We start from the raw sequence: 17,993 nt of genomic DNA, 5'->3' as shown, positions 1-17,993 counted from the left end.
CAGCCAGCCTTGCAGCACCACCTAGTGGCTATGTGATACCTCCATGTCCTCCCTCCTCCCGGAGCCGGGCCCCCGGGGACAGGGGCTCCTGCTGGTGGGAAGGTGGAGGGCATGTTTTGGTGGGATCCAACCCTCTGTGTGTCCCTGCAGCTCCGAAAATCCAGCAGGGAAGGGGACCTCTTGGCCCCCAAGCAGGTAGGTGGCTCGAGGGAGCGAGGAAGAGTGGGGGAAGAGGGAGGGAAGGCTTTATGTTGAAGAAGGGAATGGGATTAAAATTCCCAAGCGTGGCAAGGAGATGGAAGCGGGGGCAGAGAGAAGGATCATGGGAGTAGGGAACAGGGGACCCCGGGCCCAGCGCTTGGCTGGGCAGTGCCGTCTCCCCGCCCTCTGCAGACTCCGTGATTGGAGCCATCCCTCTAAGCGGGGGGTGGGGGGGGGGCAGGGACGGACAGTGGGCTGACCCCTGTCCCGCTGGCTTGCTGGTTGGTGCCGTCTCCCCAGGCGGAGGGGGGGTGGAGGCCACCAGAACGATGGTGCGAGCAGCTCTTCTCCAGTGTGGTGCCGGTGCTGCTGGGGGGGACCGAAGAAGAGCCAGGGGGCCGACAGCTCCTCAACCTCGACTGCTTCCTGTCCGACATCTCTGACACGCTCTTCACCATGACCCAGCCCAGCCCCGCCCCGCTCCAGCTGCCTCCCGATGATGGTGAGAAGCTCTGGCGGCTTCCGGGGTTGGGGGAAGCCTGCTGGGAGCTGGGGTTCCGAGAGGCTCCGCTAGGATCTGAAGGGCCCTCGCAGTACCCCCTTCTAAAGGAGGAAACTGAGGCACAGAGAGCTTGTGACTTCAAGGTCTTAGGGTCTCAGATGTGGAGCTGGAAGGGATGTTGGAGGCCGTATAACGCAACCCCGCTGCCTTACAGATGGGGAAACTGAGGCTCAGAGAGACTGCAGGAACACAAGGTCACAGAGCTAGAAGGGACTTGGGAGGTCACCTGGTTCAACCCTCTTGGCTTTCGGGTGAATGGATTAAATCTATGCACTGTGTGGCCCCTACAATTTCCCAATAGGCTTATAAACCTAGGACAGGACAAGAACTCAGAAAGCACCTAGTCCCATCCCCTCATGTCATAAAGACAGAGAAGTGCAGGGAAGTGATTCATTTCTGGATTGGAGGACCGTAGCCCTCGAACTGGAATCGCCGGCCCCCGTTTTGCAGATAAGGAAACTGAGGCCCCGAGCATTGCACTGACGTGCCCAGTCACACGTAGTCAGGATTTGAACTCGGGTTGTCGGACTCCAAAGCCGGTGCCTTTTCTGCTATCCGAGCCTTTCAGCTGAGTATCCCCCCCCGGGATGTCGGCACCTCAGTTTCCGCATCTGTAACAAGGGGGGCTGGAATAGATGACATTGGGAGGAAGGGGCAGAGCTCCATTGGAGAAAGGATCGGAGAGGACCTGGCAGAGGGGCTGGAGATGAGCCCACTAGGGAAGGACTCTAGGAGTGACCAGAAGGGAGACGGATCAGCAGAAGGGGCCGAGACGTCCCAGGAGACGTGACCGACATTTAGCCCAGAACAGGCCGGGGGCGGGGATGGGGGGGGGGGGACCTGTCACGGTGTAGGATTGGGCTTGTCCTGCTTGGTCCCAGAGCCCAGAACCGGGACCAAAAGCTCAGTGTGCCCACCCCAGAGGGCCCGGGTCCTCACGGAGTTACCCGTTCTCGGAGGCCCCCTAGCCTGCCTCCTACCCGACCAAAGCTGCGGCTTGTGCTGAGGAGGAGGACCCCACGGCCTCCCTCCCCGGCCCAGGCCTCCCGCTGGCTGGGGGTCCCTGCGGAGGGACGGCAGAGGGAGCATTGGTCGGCCTCCAAGGCCGCTCCCTGCCCTGGGCTTCGGGGATTCCGTGAGAACCCCAGGAGGGGGTTGGGGAGCCCCTGCCGAGAGGCTCTGAGACGCCGTGGCCGGCCGGGCCTCCCCCAGCCTCTCCTGACGCTGCCTCCGCCCTCCCCCCAGCCTACATTGGCAATGCCGACATGATCCAACCAGACCTGACCCCCCTGCAGCCCAGCCTGGACGACTTCATGGACATTTCAGGTGAGGGGGGCCAGGAGAGCTGGGCCCGAGGCCGGAGAGCCACCGGAGGGGAGAGGGATGTCCTGGAGCACGGCCACGGCTGCAGCCAAGGCCCCCCTTGGGCCCCCAAAGATGTCTGCAGAGGTTTCTTCTGAGCCTCGGATGTGCCCGGGAGGGAGCCCTCAGACCGAGGTGCCCGGGAGGGAGCACCGAGTCAGGCTCAGTGCTGGGGACAGTTCGGCATCAGGGATGAGGGCTCCCTCAGGCTGGGCTCGGGTTTCATTGTCAGGTGGGGTCTGAATACTGGGGAGAGGCCCAGGGCTGGGACTGGGGGGGGGGTCAGTGCTGGAATTTAGGGCTCAGGACCAAGGATGGGGGGGGTCAATGTTAGAGCTGAAATTGGGGGCCCAGGGCTGGGATTGTGGCTAAGAGATGGGAGCCCGGGGCTAAGGCTGAGGATGCAGACTCAGGGCTGGGGCTCAGGGCTCAGGGCTGGGACTCAGGGATGAAAATGATGGCTCGGTCAAGGTTGAAACAGGCTTCTTGCAGCAGAGCAGGGCGGTTTCAGGCGGGGAAGGCAGCTCTGAGGGAGCGCTCTCGGTGTGGAGAACGGGGGTTCGGTTCCAGGGATGGAGCCTCCGGGAGGAAGAAAGACTTAGCTCGGAATGGGGCCTCAGCATAGGACAGGACTTTGGTGCCCGGGGGGGGCCTTGGAACACTGAGGTCCAGGACAAGGGAGCAGAGCTGGGGGAGACGGGAATTGGCCTAACCAGGGATGAAGAAGCCGAGGCACCAGGGGCCGGTCCGAGAGCTGGGGTGGGGGCTGGTGTCCCCGCTGCTCCCCACGGGTTCTTTGGGTCTGCCAATCAAGAGGCAGGGGCCAATGGGGATCTGGAATGAGGAAGCAGCCCATGCCTCATGCCTGCCGGGCCAGCCATGGGGAGAGGGGAGGTGGCTGCCTCAGGCAGAAGTGGCCATGGCTGGGCTTGGGGAGCAGGCTGGCCCTGCTTGGGGACAGCCCTGGCTGGGAATGGACACCCGGAAACCAGGTAGGAAGAGGCTGCCCGCAAACTTTCCCCGGCTCATGGCGGGTGAGGGGAGAAGGGGAGACCGAGAGAGAGGAGGCTGGACAGGAGAGCCTGCGCTGAGGGCGCGAGGAGTCCGGCTCGGGGCGGCCTCCCGTGGGGTCCCTGCGTAAGGACCCGGAGCCGAGGGTGCCCGGTACCGGCTGGGGATGAGGACGGGGGCTTCGGGGGCCTCGAGTCAGAGCAGTTTTCGGTTCTCACCTTCGCAGCTGGAGACTAAATGATGGTCGTTGGGAGAGAGATTTCATGAGTGCTGAAGACTCTAGGACAGGGAGGACAGTTCAGTCCTGAGGAGGACTCGTGTTCACTAGCAGAGAGAAGGGCAGAGGCCGAGGGCTCACAGACAGGGAGGATGTTCAGTGGCTGGGGATACTGGAGGCTCAATGCTGGGAGGAGGGAGCTCGGGCTTGAGGATGGAGTCTTGGTGTCCGGGGGAGGGGGGGGCAGGGCCAGAAAAGGAGGTTCTAGTGTCAAGGATTTCATTAAATTCTCCAGGCATTTATTAAACCCCTATTGTATACCAAACCCTGTACTAGGTGCTGGGCAGTCAAAGTTAAAAGGAAAGACTCCCTGCCTTCAAGGAGCTTATATTCACAGCTAAGCAAACCCCTTTTGTCAAGGAGATTTGGTGGGAGCACAAAAAGCTGGGGAGACCCAAGAAAGCCTCGTGCAAGAAGTGGGAACCCGGGGGCTAAGGGGCAGCAGGGAAGAGAGGGTCCGGCAGACACAAAGGGCAGAACCTTTGGTAGAGAAGAACCAGGGGCCCCAGCTGACCAGAGCGTAAAGTGTGAGGAGCAAGAATGGGAAACAAACCTAGAAATCGAGGCAGGAGCCAGAACGCCCGGCCGGGGAGCCTGCATCTCCTGGGAACTTCCCGAGCAGGGGAGGGATGGGCCCGGCTTTGTGCTTGAGGACAGTCTGGGGCAGGGAGCCGGACCGGCAGCAGTTAGTGCCCCACCCGAAGGTTGGGCCCAGGACGGGGCATCGGTGTGGGGAGTACCAGGGATGGACTCGGGGTCACCCATCGGTGATGGGGAGGGACACGCTCCGCTCTGGGGGGGCTTGGGGTTATGTCGGGACAGAGGAGGGGGCTTACGAACAGCGAGGAGGTCTTGGGATTCGTGGGCTCGGGCTATGACGCAATGTTGGGTGAGGGTCCCATTTCACAGATGGGACTTAGTCCTGGGGGGGAGATGGAGACTCGGTGCGGGGTGTCAGGGCTTGCAGTGGCAGGGGCCTGGAGCTCCATGCTCTCGATTCAGGAGCAATGGGGGCAGGCAGAGGGCCGAGTCCTTGAGGGCTACCGCAGCCCCTTGGGGGAAAGGCTAGAAAAGGTGCGAGCTGACAGGTTCAGGTGGTCTGCAGCCTCAGGGGTGTATGGGACCGTGGCTCGTGGAAGCCTGAAAGGGTGGGCGGGGCCTTTTGTCTCTGCTTCCCCACCTTGGGCACCTAGTTAGCTCTGGGTGGGGAGGGGGCCACTTTCATCCCATTGTCTCCATGGGATCCATCAGCACCTGAGATGTAGAAAGGCTTCTCTGAGATCGGGAGGCTCCGTGGCCCCTCCTTGTCTGAGCCTCCCTAGGGGTGGGGGGCCTAGCCCATCCCCACCTTGTCCTCCGGGGTTGGAGGCTCCAGGGAAGAGAGAGAGAAAGAGGCTCCATCCCTCAATCTCTGTTGCTCTCAGTCCTTCTCCAGGCTCCCAGCCCCCCCAATCCGCAGCCGGACAGGGCCAGGGGACCAGCAGCAGGGTCAGGGCCGGAGAAAGGTGCCGGGAAGAGGGCAGGGGGCGGGCAGTCGGCAGCGGGCGCTTCGGAAAGCCCTCGGGATGTGGTTAAGCCACAGGCAGCTGCTTCCCAAAACCAGAATAGCCTTCGGCTTACACAACCCCCACATGGGCCAAAGCTGGGGCTGCCCCTGCCCCCTCCTCTCCCTCCACCCACCGGCGCCCTGCCCCTCCCTGGGGCTCTGTACCCTCACTGTCCAGTTCACGGACTCCCCTTTCTCTGACCTCTCACTTCCCTTCCCTCTCCCAACCAGAATGGCAGAACCCTGCCCAGGAACGGGGGTCACGGGCTGGGCAATAGGGCACCCCTGGGAGGGCCATTTCCGGGGGTCTCGGCCCTCTCCTCCTGGCCCGGCCCACCCCACCCCACCCCAGAGCCGCTTCCCCCATGAGTGAGACAGAAACTCTCCCAGTTTCACAACCTACTGTAAAAACACAACCACCCACGGCCACACAGAGACCTTCCCCGACGGGCTTCTCGGGGGGACTGGAGGCCCCCGTCCCTCTCCGAGGCCTCCAGGTGGAACGTGGCAGAGAGGGTCACTAAGGAAAGAGAAGCGCGCCCCCCCCGTGTCCCCTGACTTGCCTGTCCTTGACTTACAGATTTCTTCACCAACCACCGGCCCCCATCGACACCTGCGAGCTTCCCAGAGCCCCCCAGCTTTAGCCCCATGGCCGACCCTCTGTTTAGCGGCGGGTTCCTGGCACCAGAATCCCCGGCTGCCCCCCCGGGGGTGCCCCTTCTCCTGGGCAGCCGCCTACAGGTGAGTGAGTGTTCCCACCTCCCCCCCAAATTCCCCATCTCAGCCCTTGATGTTTTGTTATTCTCACACTCATTCAGTTAAAAGGCCCAGTGGGGGCAAGAAGACCCCACTTCAACTGTAGCCTCAGATACTTCCTAGCTACGTGATTCTGAAACCATTTGCCTCAGTTTCCCCATCTGTAAAATGGGGATTTCCCTCCCAGAGTGGTTGAGAGGATCAAATGCCATCATAATTGTGAAGCACTCGGCACAGTGCAGGGAGAGATTCAGAGAAAGGAGGTGGGGGAAGTGTGAGCACTTATGGGGGCTGGAATAAACAAGGCACGTCTGGGGAACGGCCTGCCTGGAGCTGGGGAGAAGTCACGTCATTTGTGGAATTCTCGGCCATCTACAAAGCCCCTTTTCTCAGCACGACACTTAGGTCGGTGGTTCTGGGGTCATCATGATCAAAATTCCCATATTATAGAGGAGGATACCGAGGTTCCAAGAGGTTCTTGGACTTGCCCAGGGTCATAAAACTAGGACATTACAGAACCCAAGGTTCTAAATGTGAGGGAAAGCTGGGCTGGAGAGGGCTCTGAAGCTCGAAACCCTCCAGGAATATGGGCGGCCACCATCCCTTCATCCCAGGCTCCATCGCCACGCCTTCTAATGTGCTCCCTCCCCTTCAAGTCCTGCCTTCTGCCCGAGGGCTTCCTCCAGCTCTTCTCTATCTGGCATAGACTAAAGGGGGACGCGTCCTTCCCACCTGAAAATGCAAGCTCCTGGAGGACTGGCACTAGTGGTGCTTTTTCTTTTTATCTCCAAAACTTAGGACAATACCTGGTGCATAATAAATGCGTGTCCCCCTTCTTCCTTTCCATGGACATGAGACTGAATAAAAAACCACTTAGGGAGTTGCTATGTCAAAGGCAAGAGGTTATGGGTGTCTGAAGGGGGGTGATGGCAGTGGTAATGGGGAGGAGGGGACTCAGTCAATTAACAAGCACTTATTAATCACCTACTGTGTGCCCAGCACAGTGTGAGGTCCTAGGGCTGTGAAGACAAAAGTGAAACGTCCGAGTACATCCTGTAAGCCACAAAGTGGCTGCAAAGTGTAACCGAACTAGCTCTGGCCTTAGAGTCATCAAGGCCTGGGGTAAAATCCCTTTCTGGACACTTAACTGGCCGCCCGGGCCAATCATTTCCCTCTGAGCCTCAGTTTACTCCCCTGTAAAACAAGGCTTCTGCTGGAGCTGAGACATCTCCTCCGCCCCCCCTCCCTCCCTCCCGGCAGACGTCTCCTTCCCTGTTCATTCTGCTGCTTTCGTATCCCTTCCTCTCTGCCTCCGCCCCTAGCCTTGTTAGACCTTGGCTCTCGAGCTTGTGAAATCCCCTTTTAAAACCCCTGCCTCCAGGAAGTCTCCTTTGCCTACCAGGATTTTCCGCTCCTCTGCCCGGGCCCAGTGACCCCATCTCCTTTCCCCCCAGTGCGCTTCCTTAGCACTTAGGCCGCCCCTTTGTCTTACTGGGTTCGAATGATCTGCTTTGCCAACCCAAAGGTTCCCGTCCTTCACATCCAGAGACCAGCTGGCCCCGGGTGACCTCCCCCTTAGTGACCCCTTCAGAGGGTCCTTAGCCAGGGCTTCCAAATGGCAGGATTGTGTCTCCTTCTCCTGTCCCCTCACTGTGCCCAGCATAGAGCTCGCCATGAAAATTGCTCATGAGTGGAAGGAGATGATGGGGGAAGGGGCTCTCTCGGCCACTAAGCTTTTTGCCCTTCTTTCAGGCTCGGAGCAGCTGCTCTGGACCCCTGGACTCGCCAACTTTCCTGAGCCCCGACTTCCTCCTGCCGGAAGACCCCAAGGCCAAACCCCCCCAGTCCCTCCTCCATTTCCCTACTCCCACCAAGGTGCCGGGCCTGGAGCCCTGTCCCTCTGCCCCCTTCTCGCCCCTGGCCCCTTCCCCTCTCCTGATGCAAGAGGACTGCCTGTATCCGCCCAGATTTCCCTTCCCTAATACAGTGCCCCCTCCAGCAGTTCCCCCACTTCCCACCCCCACAAACTTCCCCCTGACTCACCCCAACACCGGGCCTTCCCCATCCCCTTTCCCCCTGGAGCTCCTTCCTTCAGGATACCCAGAGCCCTGCTGTGAGCCCCAATTTGCCGTGCCCCGGCCACGGCTCAAAAGCAAGCCTCCCACGCCGGCCCCTCGGATGCGAAGGCCCAGCCCCCCGGCCTTGGCCGGGGCGTCCAACCCCTGTCTCACACAGCTGCTCACTGCTTGTAAGGGGGACCCTGGGAGATGGGAGGGGATGGGGGCAAGAAGTAGAGTCGGTAGAAAGGGGGTTGGGAAATGGAGGAGCTGGAAGGGGCAGGGACCCTCCTTGGGGAGTGTTGAAGGGATGGGGGGGGGGGGGAGCCAGAGGGTTAGGGACTGTGGGAAGGGAGGGACAACTGAGGACAGAAAGAAGACTCCATCTCCAGAGGTAGTTTTGGCTGCTTGGGGCTCAGAAAGGAGCCCAGTGGATCCTGCTAAGAGTCAGGATGAGGGAGGGAAGGAAGGGGCAAAGACTGGCCCTGGGCAGGGATCTCTCTCACCTCTCGCTGCTCGCCCTCCTCTTCAGCCAAGCCAGAGCAAATGCTGGAAGCGCCACTCCCTTCGAGCACTGCCCTCAGGCCTTCTGGATCCCCGGTAAGAGAGGCCGTTGGGGGCTCAGGCTGCCGGTCACAGAGATGGGGAGGGACCTGCACGTGTACGGAGTGGTCCCAGGGCAGCCCCTCCCCTCTGACCAAGCCTTCCTCCTCATCTTCTTCCAGAAGCCAGGACCCCCGGACTTCCCCTGTGCCTTCTACTCCCCGCCTCTGGCCCAGCCCCAGCCCCCCCTGGCCCCCATTACTCTGGCTGCTCCCGGGCCCTTAGTGGTGCCCAAAGCCGAGAAGCTCTCGCCTCCAGCGCCCGGTAAGTGGGGCAGACACAGCGGTAGAGGCTGGCGACAGGGCCGGGAAGGAGAGAGTTACTGAGTGAGTGGGAAAGCTAGCACAGAGTGAGCACTTACTGAAGGAGAGGGCCGAGGGCGGAGGGTCCCAATGGGAAAGGCAACGTCGTCCTGCCCAGGGCTTCCTTCTGGGAAGAGGATACGCATGGGAACGGGCGGCCCGGGAAATCCTGGCCCTGGTCAGGCAAGAGTGGGTGAGGGGATACGGGACAGCGGCCACAGACAGACTGAAGGTTGGCAAGGGCGGGAGCGGGGTTTGCATCCAGATGCCAAGGCTCGGGAACACTGACGGTCTTCTCTCATTGCAGGGAACGAGCGGCGTCTGTCTGGGGAGCTGCCTCCCATGCCTGGCCCAGCGGGGCTGGGCACGCAGATCTCTCCCCCACAGCCCACTTTGGGCAGAGCGCGCCCGGACAACAAGGTGGGGCTGCCTCCCCCTCCTGCCCTTCCCCTCCCCGGCCTCCTCCCTCCGGGGACCCTTCGGTAACCCTGGCCCGTCCCCTGCAGACGGAGAACCGGCGTATCACTCATATCTCAGCGGAGCAGAAGCGGCGTTTCAACATCAAGCTGGGATTTGAAACCCTGCGCGGGCTGGTGAGCACCCTCAGCGCCCAGCCCAGCCTCAAGGTGAGCGAGTGCCCGCCCCGGACCCCCGAGGAGGGCATGGAGGCCTGGGAAGCCATTAACCAGTCTCACAGGGAGTGTCGGAGGGGGCAAAATTTGAACCCAAAGCCTCCAATGCCAGAGCCAGGCTCAGGAATTTCCATTCTGCCTCCAAATTACTGCCTCCTAGCTGTTCTCCCTGTTCTGGGCCTCCCACCCACCCATCTACCCATCCATCCACACACACACACACACACACACACACACACACACACACACTCATCCTTCCTTCCTTCGCGCTGCAGACATCTTTAGTCTCTGTTGTGCGTCTGTTGAATTTCTCATTGGAATCATGGCTATGTCCATGTCGCTCCTCCCAGACCAACAAGGGAGAAGTTCTGTGAAGGCAGAGACGGTCGCCCTGAATTTTTGTGCCCTTGCATTCAATGCATGCTTAACACACAGTTATTTTAATGAGTCGAGGAGAGACGAGCCCCCACCCCAGGGCCACCCGTGCTCCTGGAAGGTCCCCCACGGCCCTTTGCTTCGGCTCCATGTCACAGGTGAGCAAGGCCATGACTCTGCAGAAGACGGCGGAATACATCGTGATGCTGCAGCAGGAGCGGGCGGCGATGCAGGAAGAGGCCCAGCACCTGCGGGACCAGATCGAGGAGCTCAACACTGCCATCAAGTAGGGAGACTAGCAGCCGACTGGCCAGGAGGGAGAGGGAAGCTGGGACGGGCGGGCGAGGCCGCAGAGGGGCCGGCCGCTCACCCTGGCAGGCCGCCCTGATCCCCTCTCTTCCCTTGGGGCCTGCAGCCTCTGCCAGCAGCAGCTGCCCGCCACGGGCGTGCCCATCACCCACCAGCGCTTTGACCTGATGAGGGACATGTTTGACGACTACGTCCGGGCTCGCACCCTGCACAACTGGAAATTCTGGGTCGTATCCTTCTCCGAGCAGAAAGACCCCGTTGTCAGAGGGCTCTAAGAAACGCCCCAGAACCAGCCTCCAGGACTCAGAGGGGAGGAATACTTGGGCTTTATGGGTCCGAGCTGATGACTCCATCCAAGGGCCTGCGGAAGATGTGCAGGGATGGAGTTGGGCTGTGGGCGGCATTGACCCTTCAGCCCCACTGGAAGCCCAGCATTGTCCCTGGTCTAAATTATTCATTATTTCATCGCTTAGGACAGTACCTGGTGCATATTAACTGCTTGACAGAGGTATACTGACTTGCTAACTCAAATAATTACTAAGCACTAGCTACCAGGAATAACAGCAACAATAGCTAGCACTTATATAGTGCTTTAAGGTTTACCAAGGATTTAATATGCAGGGTGAGCCAGTATTGAGACTTTTGAGACTCACACATCTAGTATATGAGGAAGGAGTCAAATTCAGGTCTTCCTGACTCCCGAGTGCAACTTTCTTCTCCCTACACCCCCTAACTGTGGAATAGGGACACCCCCATTCTCATCCGCCACCCTTTCTCCATAAGGCTATGATGGAAACAGGTTAGTAGGTGTCCCTTTCTCTTCCCTACTTTTTGCATTCTGACTTGAGACCTATTCTGTTCCCTCTCCTTCCTCATCATTCATTGAGTCCCATCTCTCTACTATTTACAGCCAAAACTTGGCTGAATTCTGGGAATTCCTGGGCAGCCTGTGTGGAATAGGGCAAAAACAGGTTTGGGAGTCAGAAAGCCTGGGTAAGAGTTTTGGCTCCCCATAAAATGTAAGTTATCTGAGACAAGGAACAAATTCCTTCTACATGAAATTTTTCCTGATGCCCCCAAAATAGCTTTCATTTGGAGGAGTATATATTTTGGGCACACTTCCATATTGTCCCCATCAACCAAATGTAAGCTCCTTGAGGGGAGGGCCCATCTCACTTTTGTCCTTGTATCCCCAGCATCTCAGCACACTGCCTGGAACTACTAGAGCAAAAGGCTCTCCTGGTCACTTTGAGCAAATCACTTCCCTGGACTTTCCTCTTCTGGAAAATGGGGGAGACCAAATGGGTCTCCAAAATCTCTTCCAGGTCTAAAGTCTATGATCTGGAAAGTGAAAATAACTGCATTTCCACTCTTTACCTCACAAAATGGTGACTGTGTGGTAGCTGTGTGGAACAGACAGAGGGGGAATCTTACCCGAGATGTATCTTCTTTAACCCATGGGGCTGCCAGTTCAGCATCCTTATCCGGCCTTTGTTTGAGTCCTTCAATGGGATGGTGTCCACAGCAAGTCTACACAGCTTACGCCAAACTTCACTGGCCTGGCTGGACCAGTATTGTTCTCTGCCTGCCCTGCGCCCTAGTAGGTCAAATTCTGGCCACCCCCCCTTCTTCCCCGACCGCCACTCCCTTCATCCCACTCCACTGCATAGATCACAGCCCGCCAACCATCAAACCCCATCATGACTAATGGCCCCCAGAACCTGCCCTTTCCACCCCCTGCACCCAGCACTGCTCCATCCCCCACGCAGGATAGGTATGGATGATCTGACGGATGGCTGTCTCCTTCTCTCACCAGCGGTCCTGAGCTCCCTCCGCCAGCTGAGCACCTCCACCTGCATCCTGACTGACCCTGCCCGTGTCCCTGAGCAGGCTGCTCGAGCTGTCACAGAGGGCAACCTCAGCAACCCCTCCTAGGGGTCCAGAAGCTAGCCTAAGTTGTGAACCTCGACAACTTGGGGTTTTCCCCCACCCTACCCAGTGCCTCTTTTCTGGATGTAGGATCCAGAATCCTTCTGTCAGAGGTTGGGGGCAGATATCCCAAGGATCATAAATATAAAAGCTGCACCAGCCTTGAGAAAGGGGAAGCAGACCCCAGGGAGAAAGAGGGTGTTAGGGTACGGGGAAGCATGGAGATAACTAAACTGCTTGTCTGGCCTCATGCCCTGTTCCCCTACCCGCTATGGTAGGTATTTGTAACCATGATATGATGGCCACCCAGCCATGGAGAAATTACAAGTGGGTGTCCCACCGGGATGTCATTAGTGTATCCCACTGTGCTATCCCCTTGATCTCCCCTTTTCCCACCCCTCATCACCCCCATGCCTCATTTCAGCCCCCAAATGGGACTCATCCCAGGGAAAGAAATGAAGATTAATTTGTATTGGGAAGGGAGGGAGATGGTACATGCCTTTAGCTCCCCCCAGGCAACTGGGGGGGGGGGCAGAATCCCTGGCTGGAAGGAGCCCTGGCCACTGCAAACTACCATCTCCCTCTTCCTGTCTCCAAGCAGGGCCAATGGCCAGAAGGCAAAGGTTACCCTCACATTTCAGCTCTGAAGTATAGTTCTGTGCCAAGGGAAAAACAAGGGAAAAGTCAAGCACCCAGGGTTGCTTCATATTACTGCTGGGACCTTCTCTGTGGACAAGTCCCTTGTCCTCCTAAGCCTTAGTTTCCCACTATAAAGTGAGGAGGCTGCCGATGGTATCCCAGGTGCTGTTATCTCAGCTGGGAGCCCAGGGAAAAGTGGGGAGCAAAAGAAGAGCATGGACTAGCTAAAAGGAGGGAAGCTCACCCACTCTCCCCTCTCCTGCTCCAATCTAATCTCCAACTCCAGGTGGACAAGGATTTCCTTCTTTCCTTGTCTCTTCCTCTGTACTTCTCTGGCTCTTTAAATGAGACCCCCTCTGCGTGTCTAGGAGAGAGAGCCCCAGCTAAAGTCCCAGGGGCCTTTGCTGCCACTCACCCCATTCTCTCTCCCAGCAGTCATCATCTGTGGGGTCCATGGCAGGACAGCTCCCTGGGACTAGGGGGATTAGGCTAGGGAGACACAGCCAGGAGAGCTTGGCCCAAACGAAACCCCTGATCATCAGCGGAACGGCGGGCATATTTCTGGTGTGTGTGAATTTTCTGAAGAATTTTTGTCCAATAAAAATAAATGAGACTCTGCCGGGACCTGGCTCAGCCTCTTCTTGTTCAGGATTGGGTCAAGCAAGGCCCTGATTCCACAAGGCCCCTAGAGGCTGCCTGCCCCCTAGCTTTGAGAACACCTTGTCTTCCCAAAAAAATGTATATTTAATTGAAATATGCCCACTTGATGCCTTTTGTCCACCTTCCTCCTGGACTGAACCCCACCCTTGTCTGATCTCTGAAGTGAAGCAGGTCTGTCCTGGCCTTGTAAGATAGCATGGGGATACCAGTGGCTGCTGGCTTTTCCTTTTAGGGCAGTCAGTGTGACCTAGGAAGTAGATCAAGAGTTCTCTGATACTGGAATTAGGAAGAAATGGTTCGAATCCCGCCTTAAGCTTAATGATCAATAAGTACCTTGTGCAAGCCTCCTAATCTCATTGGCTCCTCATCTGTAAAGCCAGATAGTTGGACTAAATGACCTCTGAGGTCTCTTCCATTTCTAAATTGATAGTCTCATCTCTTGACGATTAAAAAAAAAAAAGGAGCAAAAACATCAAAAGAGTAGTCACATCTGACAATGGATAATAATCTGCCCTAGGAATATCCTACTTCCTCTCTGAAGGAGTGGACATGTTTCATTATCTTTTCTCTGAGTCTTTTACCACTTTTCTAGCTATTCAGAGTTTAAAGAATCTTTTCTCCCCTAACTTTGTCTGTGTACCATTTAATAATGAATAATTATTAATAATGGTGCTAACCTGAAATGAGATCTAACAGACAGATGGACAGATTGATAGATGGATGAACAGATATAAAGATGGATTGATAGGGCATTTTTAAGGACATTCAATGTACCAGGTACTGTAGTAAGCACTGGGGATAAAAAGTCTGTTCTCAAAGAGCTTACATTCTAATGGGAAGAGGCCTTAGAGCAGTACTAAAAAATGAATGGGTTATAGAAGGGGGGGTGGGGGGGTGGTAACTCACTAACTGAAAAGAAGGAAGTCAAGGGTGGGGCCCTTCCTAAAATGGTGATCTGAGAGTGACCTGAAAGAGGAGAGCCCCAAAGCAAAAGTTTCCCATGGTGACCATGTCACAAGTGAGAAGAAATCAAGGTTACAATAGTAGGAAATGTTCTGTCAAGCAGAAAAAACGAAGATAAAGAATGGTTTCTGAAATGTCAAGTGAGTCTGGAATACTGGGTTGGGGGGAGCAGAGGGTAGTGTATTCTATTAACCAAGAGACTATGTGTGAAAACGGCTTTGTGGTTTTCATCCAACCCTTGCTATTATCACACATCTACAGTGGCTGGCTTCCTATTACTAAAGCTATTCTGCTACTCTGCAGGTCAGTCCCCCCAGGAGCAGATTTGCAGATGTTATCTGCAAATTTGATAACCCTGTTGTTTATATCTTCATCTAAGTTGCCAATAAAAATGTTGAACAGAAGAAATCATTAGTTGGTTGGGAATCCATTAGTTACCACAATTTGGGTCAGTTCCAATCTCTCGTCCACCTGAATTTCTTGAAAATTGCCAAGTGCCTAATTGAAATCTAATATGTTGTGTCTATGACATTTCCCCACTCTATGTATATGGTTATTCTGTCCCTCAAAAAAAAAAAATTCTGCCCCATAATCACCTTATTTCTTCTTCCTATATGCCTACCAACTTTTTTCGTAATAAATTTTAGAATTTTGCCCGGTAACAAAGTCAGCCTAGAGTTTGAAAAATCTATTTACTCCTTTTTAAAAATCAGGATGACATTCACCCACTTTTCCTGTTTCCCATAATTTTTCACAGATCAAAATAGCTGATATGTCTGTAGGGCATATGGGTGGCACAAGGAGAGAGTGCCAGGCCTAGAATGAGGAAGACTCCTTTTCATAGTCTATATCTGACCTCAAACATTTATTAATGCTTACTACAAGACCCTGAATGGGTGACTTTATCCTATTGACCTCAGTTCCTCATATGTAAAATGAACTGAAGAAGGAAATGGCAAACCAAACCAGCCTCTTTGTCAAGAAAACTCCAAACAGGGTCATGAAATAATGGACACAAGTGAACAAAAACAAAATACAGCTTTTAAAGTTTGAGATGCACTTAGCATATCTCACTGATTCTCAAAATAACCTGCTTTTCCCCATTTTATAGATGAAAAGACTGAGACTGAGACTGTAATTTTCTCAGAGCCTAGTAAATCCTTAGAGTGGGATTTAAACACAAAGCTTCCTGACTCTAAATCCAGTTCCTTATCTACTACGTCACAATGTCCAATGGTCACTGATTACATATACAAGGTTTGGTTTTATCATCCTGAGCTATTACTCTGTGTCAAGTTATTTTAATTTGCTGGATTCCTTTCTTATCTTCTCTCTTAACTTGGCTTTCAGTTACTTTTCCCACATCCAACCAGATCTTTCTATCCTCAAAATGTCTTTTTGGGCCTGCCCTCATTTCCATTGCCATCAGCTTGGTACAGATTTCCACCATATCACACGTAGACTGCAACTGCTTCCTAAGCAGTCTTCCCACTGTTAATCCCTGTCTTTCCATTCTACCTGCGCACCTCGGCCAGAATAACTTTGATGAAGCACTGATTTTATAATCACTGTTCCTCTGGCCAAGACCAATCAATAATTGTCTACTGCCCCAGTCAAGTTGGCTGTGGGTGAGGGAAATGCCAGCTTCCCTAGAAGGGCAGAGGAGAAGGAAGTGAAAGTCGCCCCGCTTGCTTTCAGGGTTCCTCCCTCAGGATTTGCTGTCTGTCCTTCTGAGAGTGTGGGAGGAAGAAGGTGGGAGTGGGTATGATTCTCACTGGAAATCCTAACCCTATTCTCAAATGCTAGAACCTTGAGCACTCCCGGTTCAGCATCTGTTGAACCACAAGAGAGTCAGGGTCAAAACCGGCTCTGAGAAGGGACTGGCAACAAAGAACCAACAGCCAAAGGGTCTGCTGTGATCCTCTCCCTCCCAGCCAAGCCTGTTAGATAAGGTTACTGAGAACTCCTATCCCTCTCAAGGTTGACGTTCTACTACCATCCCAACAATCCTCATGGCGTTAGTATTTTACATCATCCAATCAACCAAGCGGCACTTACTCATGAAGCTTCTACTGTGCATCCAAGGGATGCAAAGAATGAAACAATCTCTATTCTCAGAGTTTACATTCTAGGGCATTTTTCAACCCAGGACTATTGAGAACAGGAGAAAGAATCATGCTAAGCAGTGCAGTACAATAGGATGGGAGCTAGATCTGATATCTAAGACCCTGGGTTCGAATCCCAGTTCTGCCACTTAATAGCAGCATGACTTTGGACAGCTCATCTAACCTCTCCTTTGTAAAATGAGGGATTGACCATTTCTAGGGGATTGTGATGCAAAATGGTTGATAGTACCAGGAAAACACTATACACGATAGCTACGATGCTGATTAAAATAACAAAATTATCAGAATAGATTATAATGGCCAAGCTTGGTCCCAAGGTAAAATCAAAAGAATCCACCTCTGCTGTCCTTTGTAAAGGTAGTGGGAGGGGAGAACGGGGCAAGAAGGGAATAAGCATTTTCTGAGTATCTACTGTTTTCCAAGCACTATGCCAAGTGTTTGGAAGTGAGGGACAATGACTGTAGAACAATGAATAAAATGACAGCTTTGGGTAATGCATTGGTTCATTTTTGCTGAACTTTTTAAGGTTTGTTTTTTCTTTTTATTCTGTGTTCCAAATGTAATGAGAAAGACCTGTGTGTAGGGGTTTCACAGAGGTGACTTTCTGGGAAGAGAGGGAAGAGGGATAAATTAGGAGATATAGCTGGTAGAAAATTCAAAGATATCAGTTGATCACATGGTTAGTATATGAGGTTGGATCGAACTCAGATTCTGTTGAGTCCAGAACAACACTCTAGCAATTGTACCACTCAGTTGCTTTGATCCATGTAAACTCAGAATCAGAGCCTCCAAGTTTACAGGCTACACCAAAATAAAACATTTTAAATTGGAAAAATTTTGAAAAAGCAAAAGATGAAAAGTTTTTTGCCCAAGAAACAACATTTCTAAAATAAAAGATTTAGGGAGAAATTTTTGCATGATCCATATCAGTTAAAGATATGACATTTAGAACCTATAAGGAAGTATCACCTATCTATAATGACTGTAATATAGATTCCTAAATGGAACAAAGAGCAAAGGTCATGAGTAGATGATTTATGATAGAGGAGATACAGACTAGGAACAACCACGTGGAAATTTTTAATAATTACATAAATCCAAATCCAGAGAACCTTAAGATCCCACTTAATACCTTCTAAGATGGCAAAGGTAATGCAATCCAATATTGGTGATAAAATTGAATCCAGAGGTGGCAGAATTCAGATTAAGAAGTATACATAGGACAAAAGTATTTTTAAATGTTTGTTAATTTGGGGGTTCTATCTTGTTAAATGCTAAGACTTTTATGTAGGATGCTATTGCTCCTTTGAATTCCTCATGGAATTAGAATTCTGGAGTTAGAAGGAACTTTAGATGCCATATTGTCCAGCTCCACATTTTTATGGTTGAGAAAACTGAGGTAAGAAAAGTTACTTATCCAAATATATCGAGGAAGTAAATGCAATAGGTAGGATTTGACCCCTGGTCTTCTGGTTCCAGAACCACTACTCTCCCATTACCACACTGCTTTGTCTATTTTGGGTTTTGTGGACAGTTGAGTTCTTAATGGGAGAGACACAGAGAGACTATGAGTAAGCTGACAGTTCTTACCTGTGTGATTAAGTCAGGTCATTTAAACTGTAATTGTGTGTTTTCTCCCTCTTCCTCAACTATATGACCCTGGGCAAGTTACTGAAGTCCTAT

General features: G+C 53.7%; 1 protein-coding gene across 3 annotated transcripts in view; it reads left to right on the top strand.

The window, feature by feature from the left end:
• MLXIPL (MLX interacting protein like) overlaps positions 1-13,185 on the top strand; it is a 28,387-nt gene extending 15,202 nt beyond the window's left edge. The window contains exons 5-17 of one of the 3 annotated variants that reach the window (XM_051991914.1): positions 151-195; positions 502-703; positions 2,009-2,089; positions 5,540-5,700; positions 7,468-7,963; positions 8,305-8,372; positions 8,501-8,639; positions 8,985-9,097; positions 9,184-9,303; positions 9,843-9,970; positions 10,100-10,223; positions 11,464-11,593; positions 11,810-13,185. In XM_051991914.1, coding sequence (XP_051847874.1) covers positions 151-195; positions 502-703; positions 2,009-2,089; positions 5,540-5,700; positions 7,468-7,963; positions 8,305-8,372; positions 8,501-8,639; positions 8,985-9,097; positions 9,184-9,303; positions 9,843-9,970; positions 10,100-10,223; positions 11,464-11,593; positions 11,810-11,928 — 1,926 coding nt within the window. In that variant the 3' untranslated portion in view covers positions 11,929-13,185. Of the gene's footprint in view, positions 1-150; positions 196-501; positions 704-2,008; positions 2,090-5,539; positions 5,701-7,467; positions 7,964-8,304; positions 8,373-8,497; positions 8,640-8,984; positions 9,098-9,183; positions 9,304-9,842; positions 9,971-10,099; positions 10,224-11,463; positions 11,594-11,809 lie in introns of all 3 variants that reach the window. The other 2 variants (XM_051991913.1, XM_051991915.1) reach the window with 2 other exon arrangements.
• The last annotated feature ends 4,808 nt before the right edge of the window (positions 13,186-17,993 follow it).

This window comes from Antechinus flavipes, chromosome 4 (genome assembly GCF_016432865.1).
Source record: "Antechinus flavipes isolate AdamAnt ecotype Samford, QLD, Australia chromosome 4, AdamAnt_v2, whole genome shotgun sequence".
NCBI lineage: Eukaryota > Metazoa > Chordata > Mammalia > Dasyuromorphia > Dasyuridae > Antechinus > Antechinus flavipes.
This window is presented reverse-complemented; position numbering and strand designations above follow the sequence as displayed.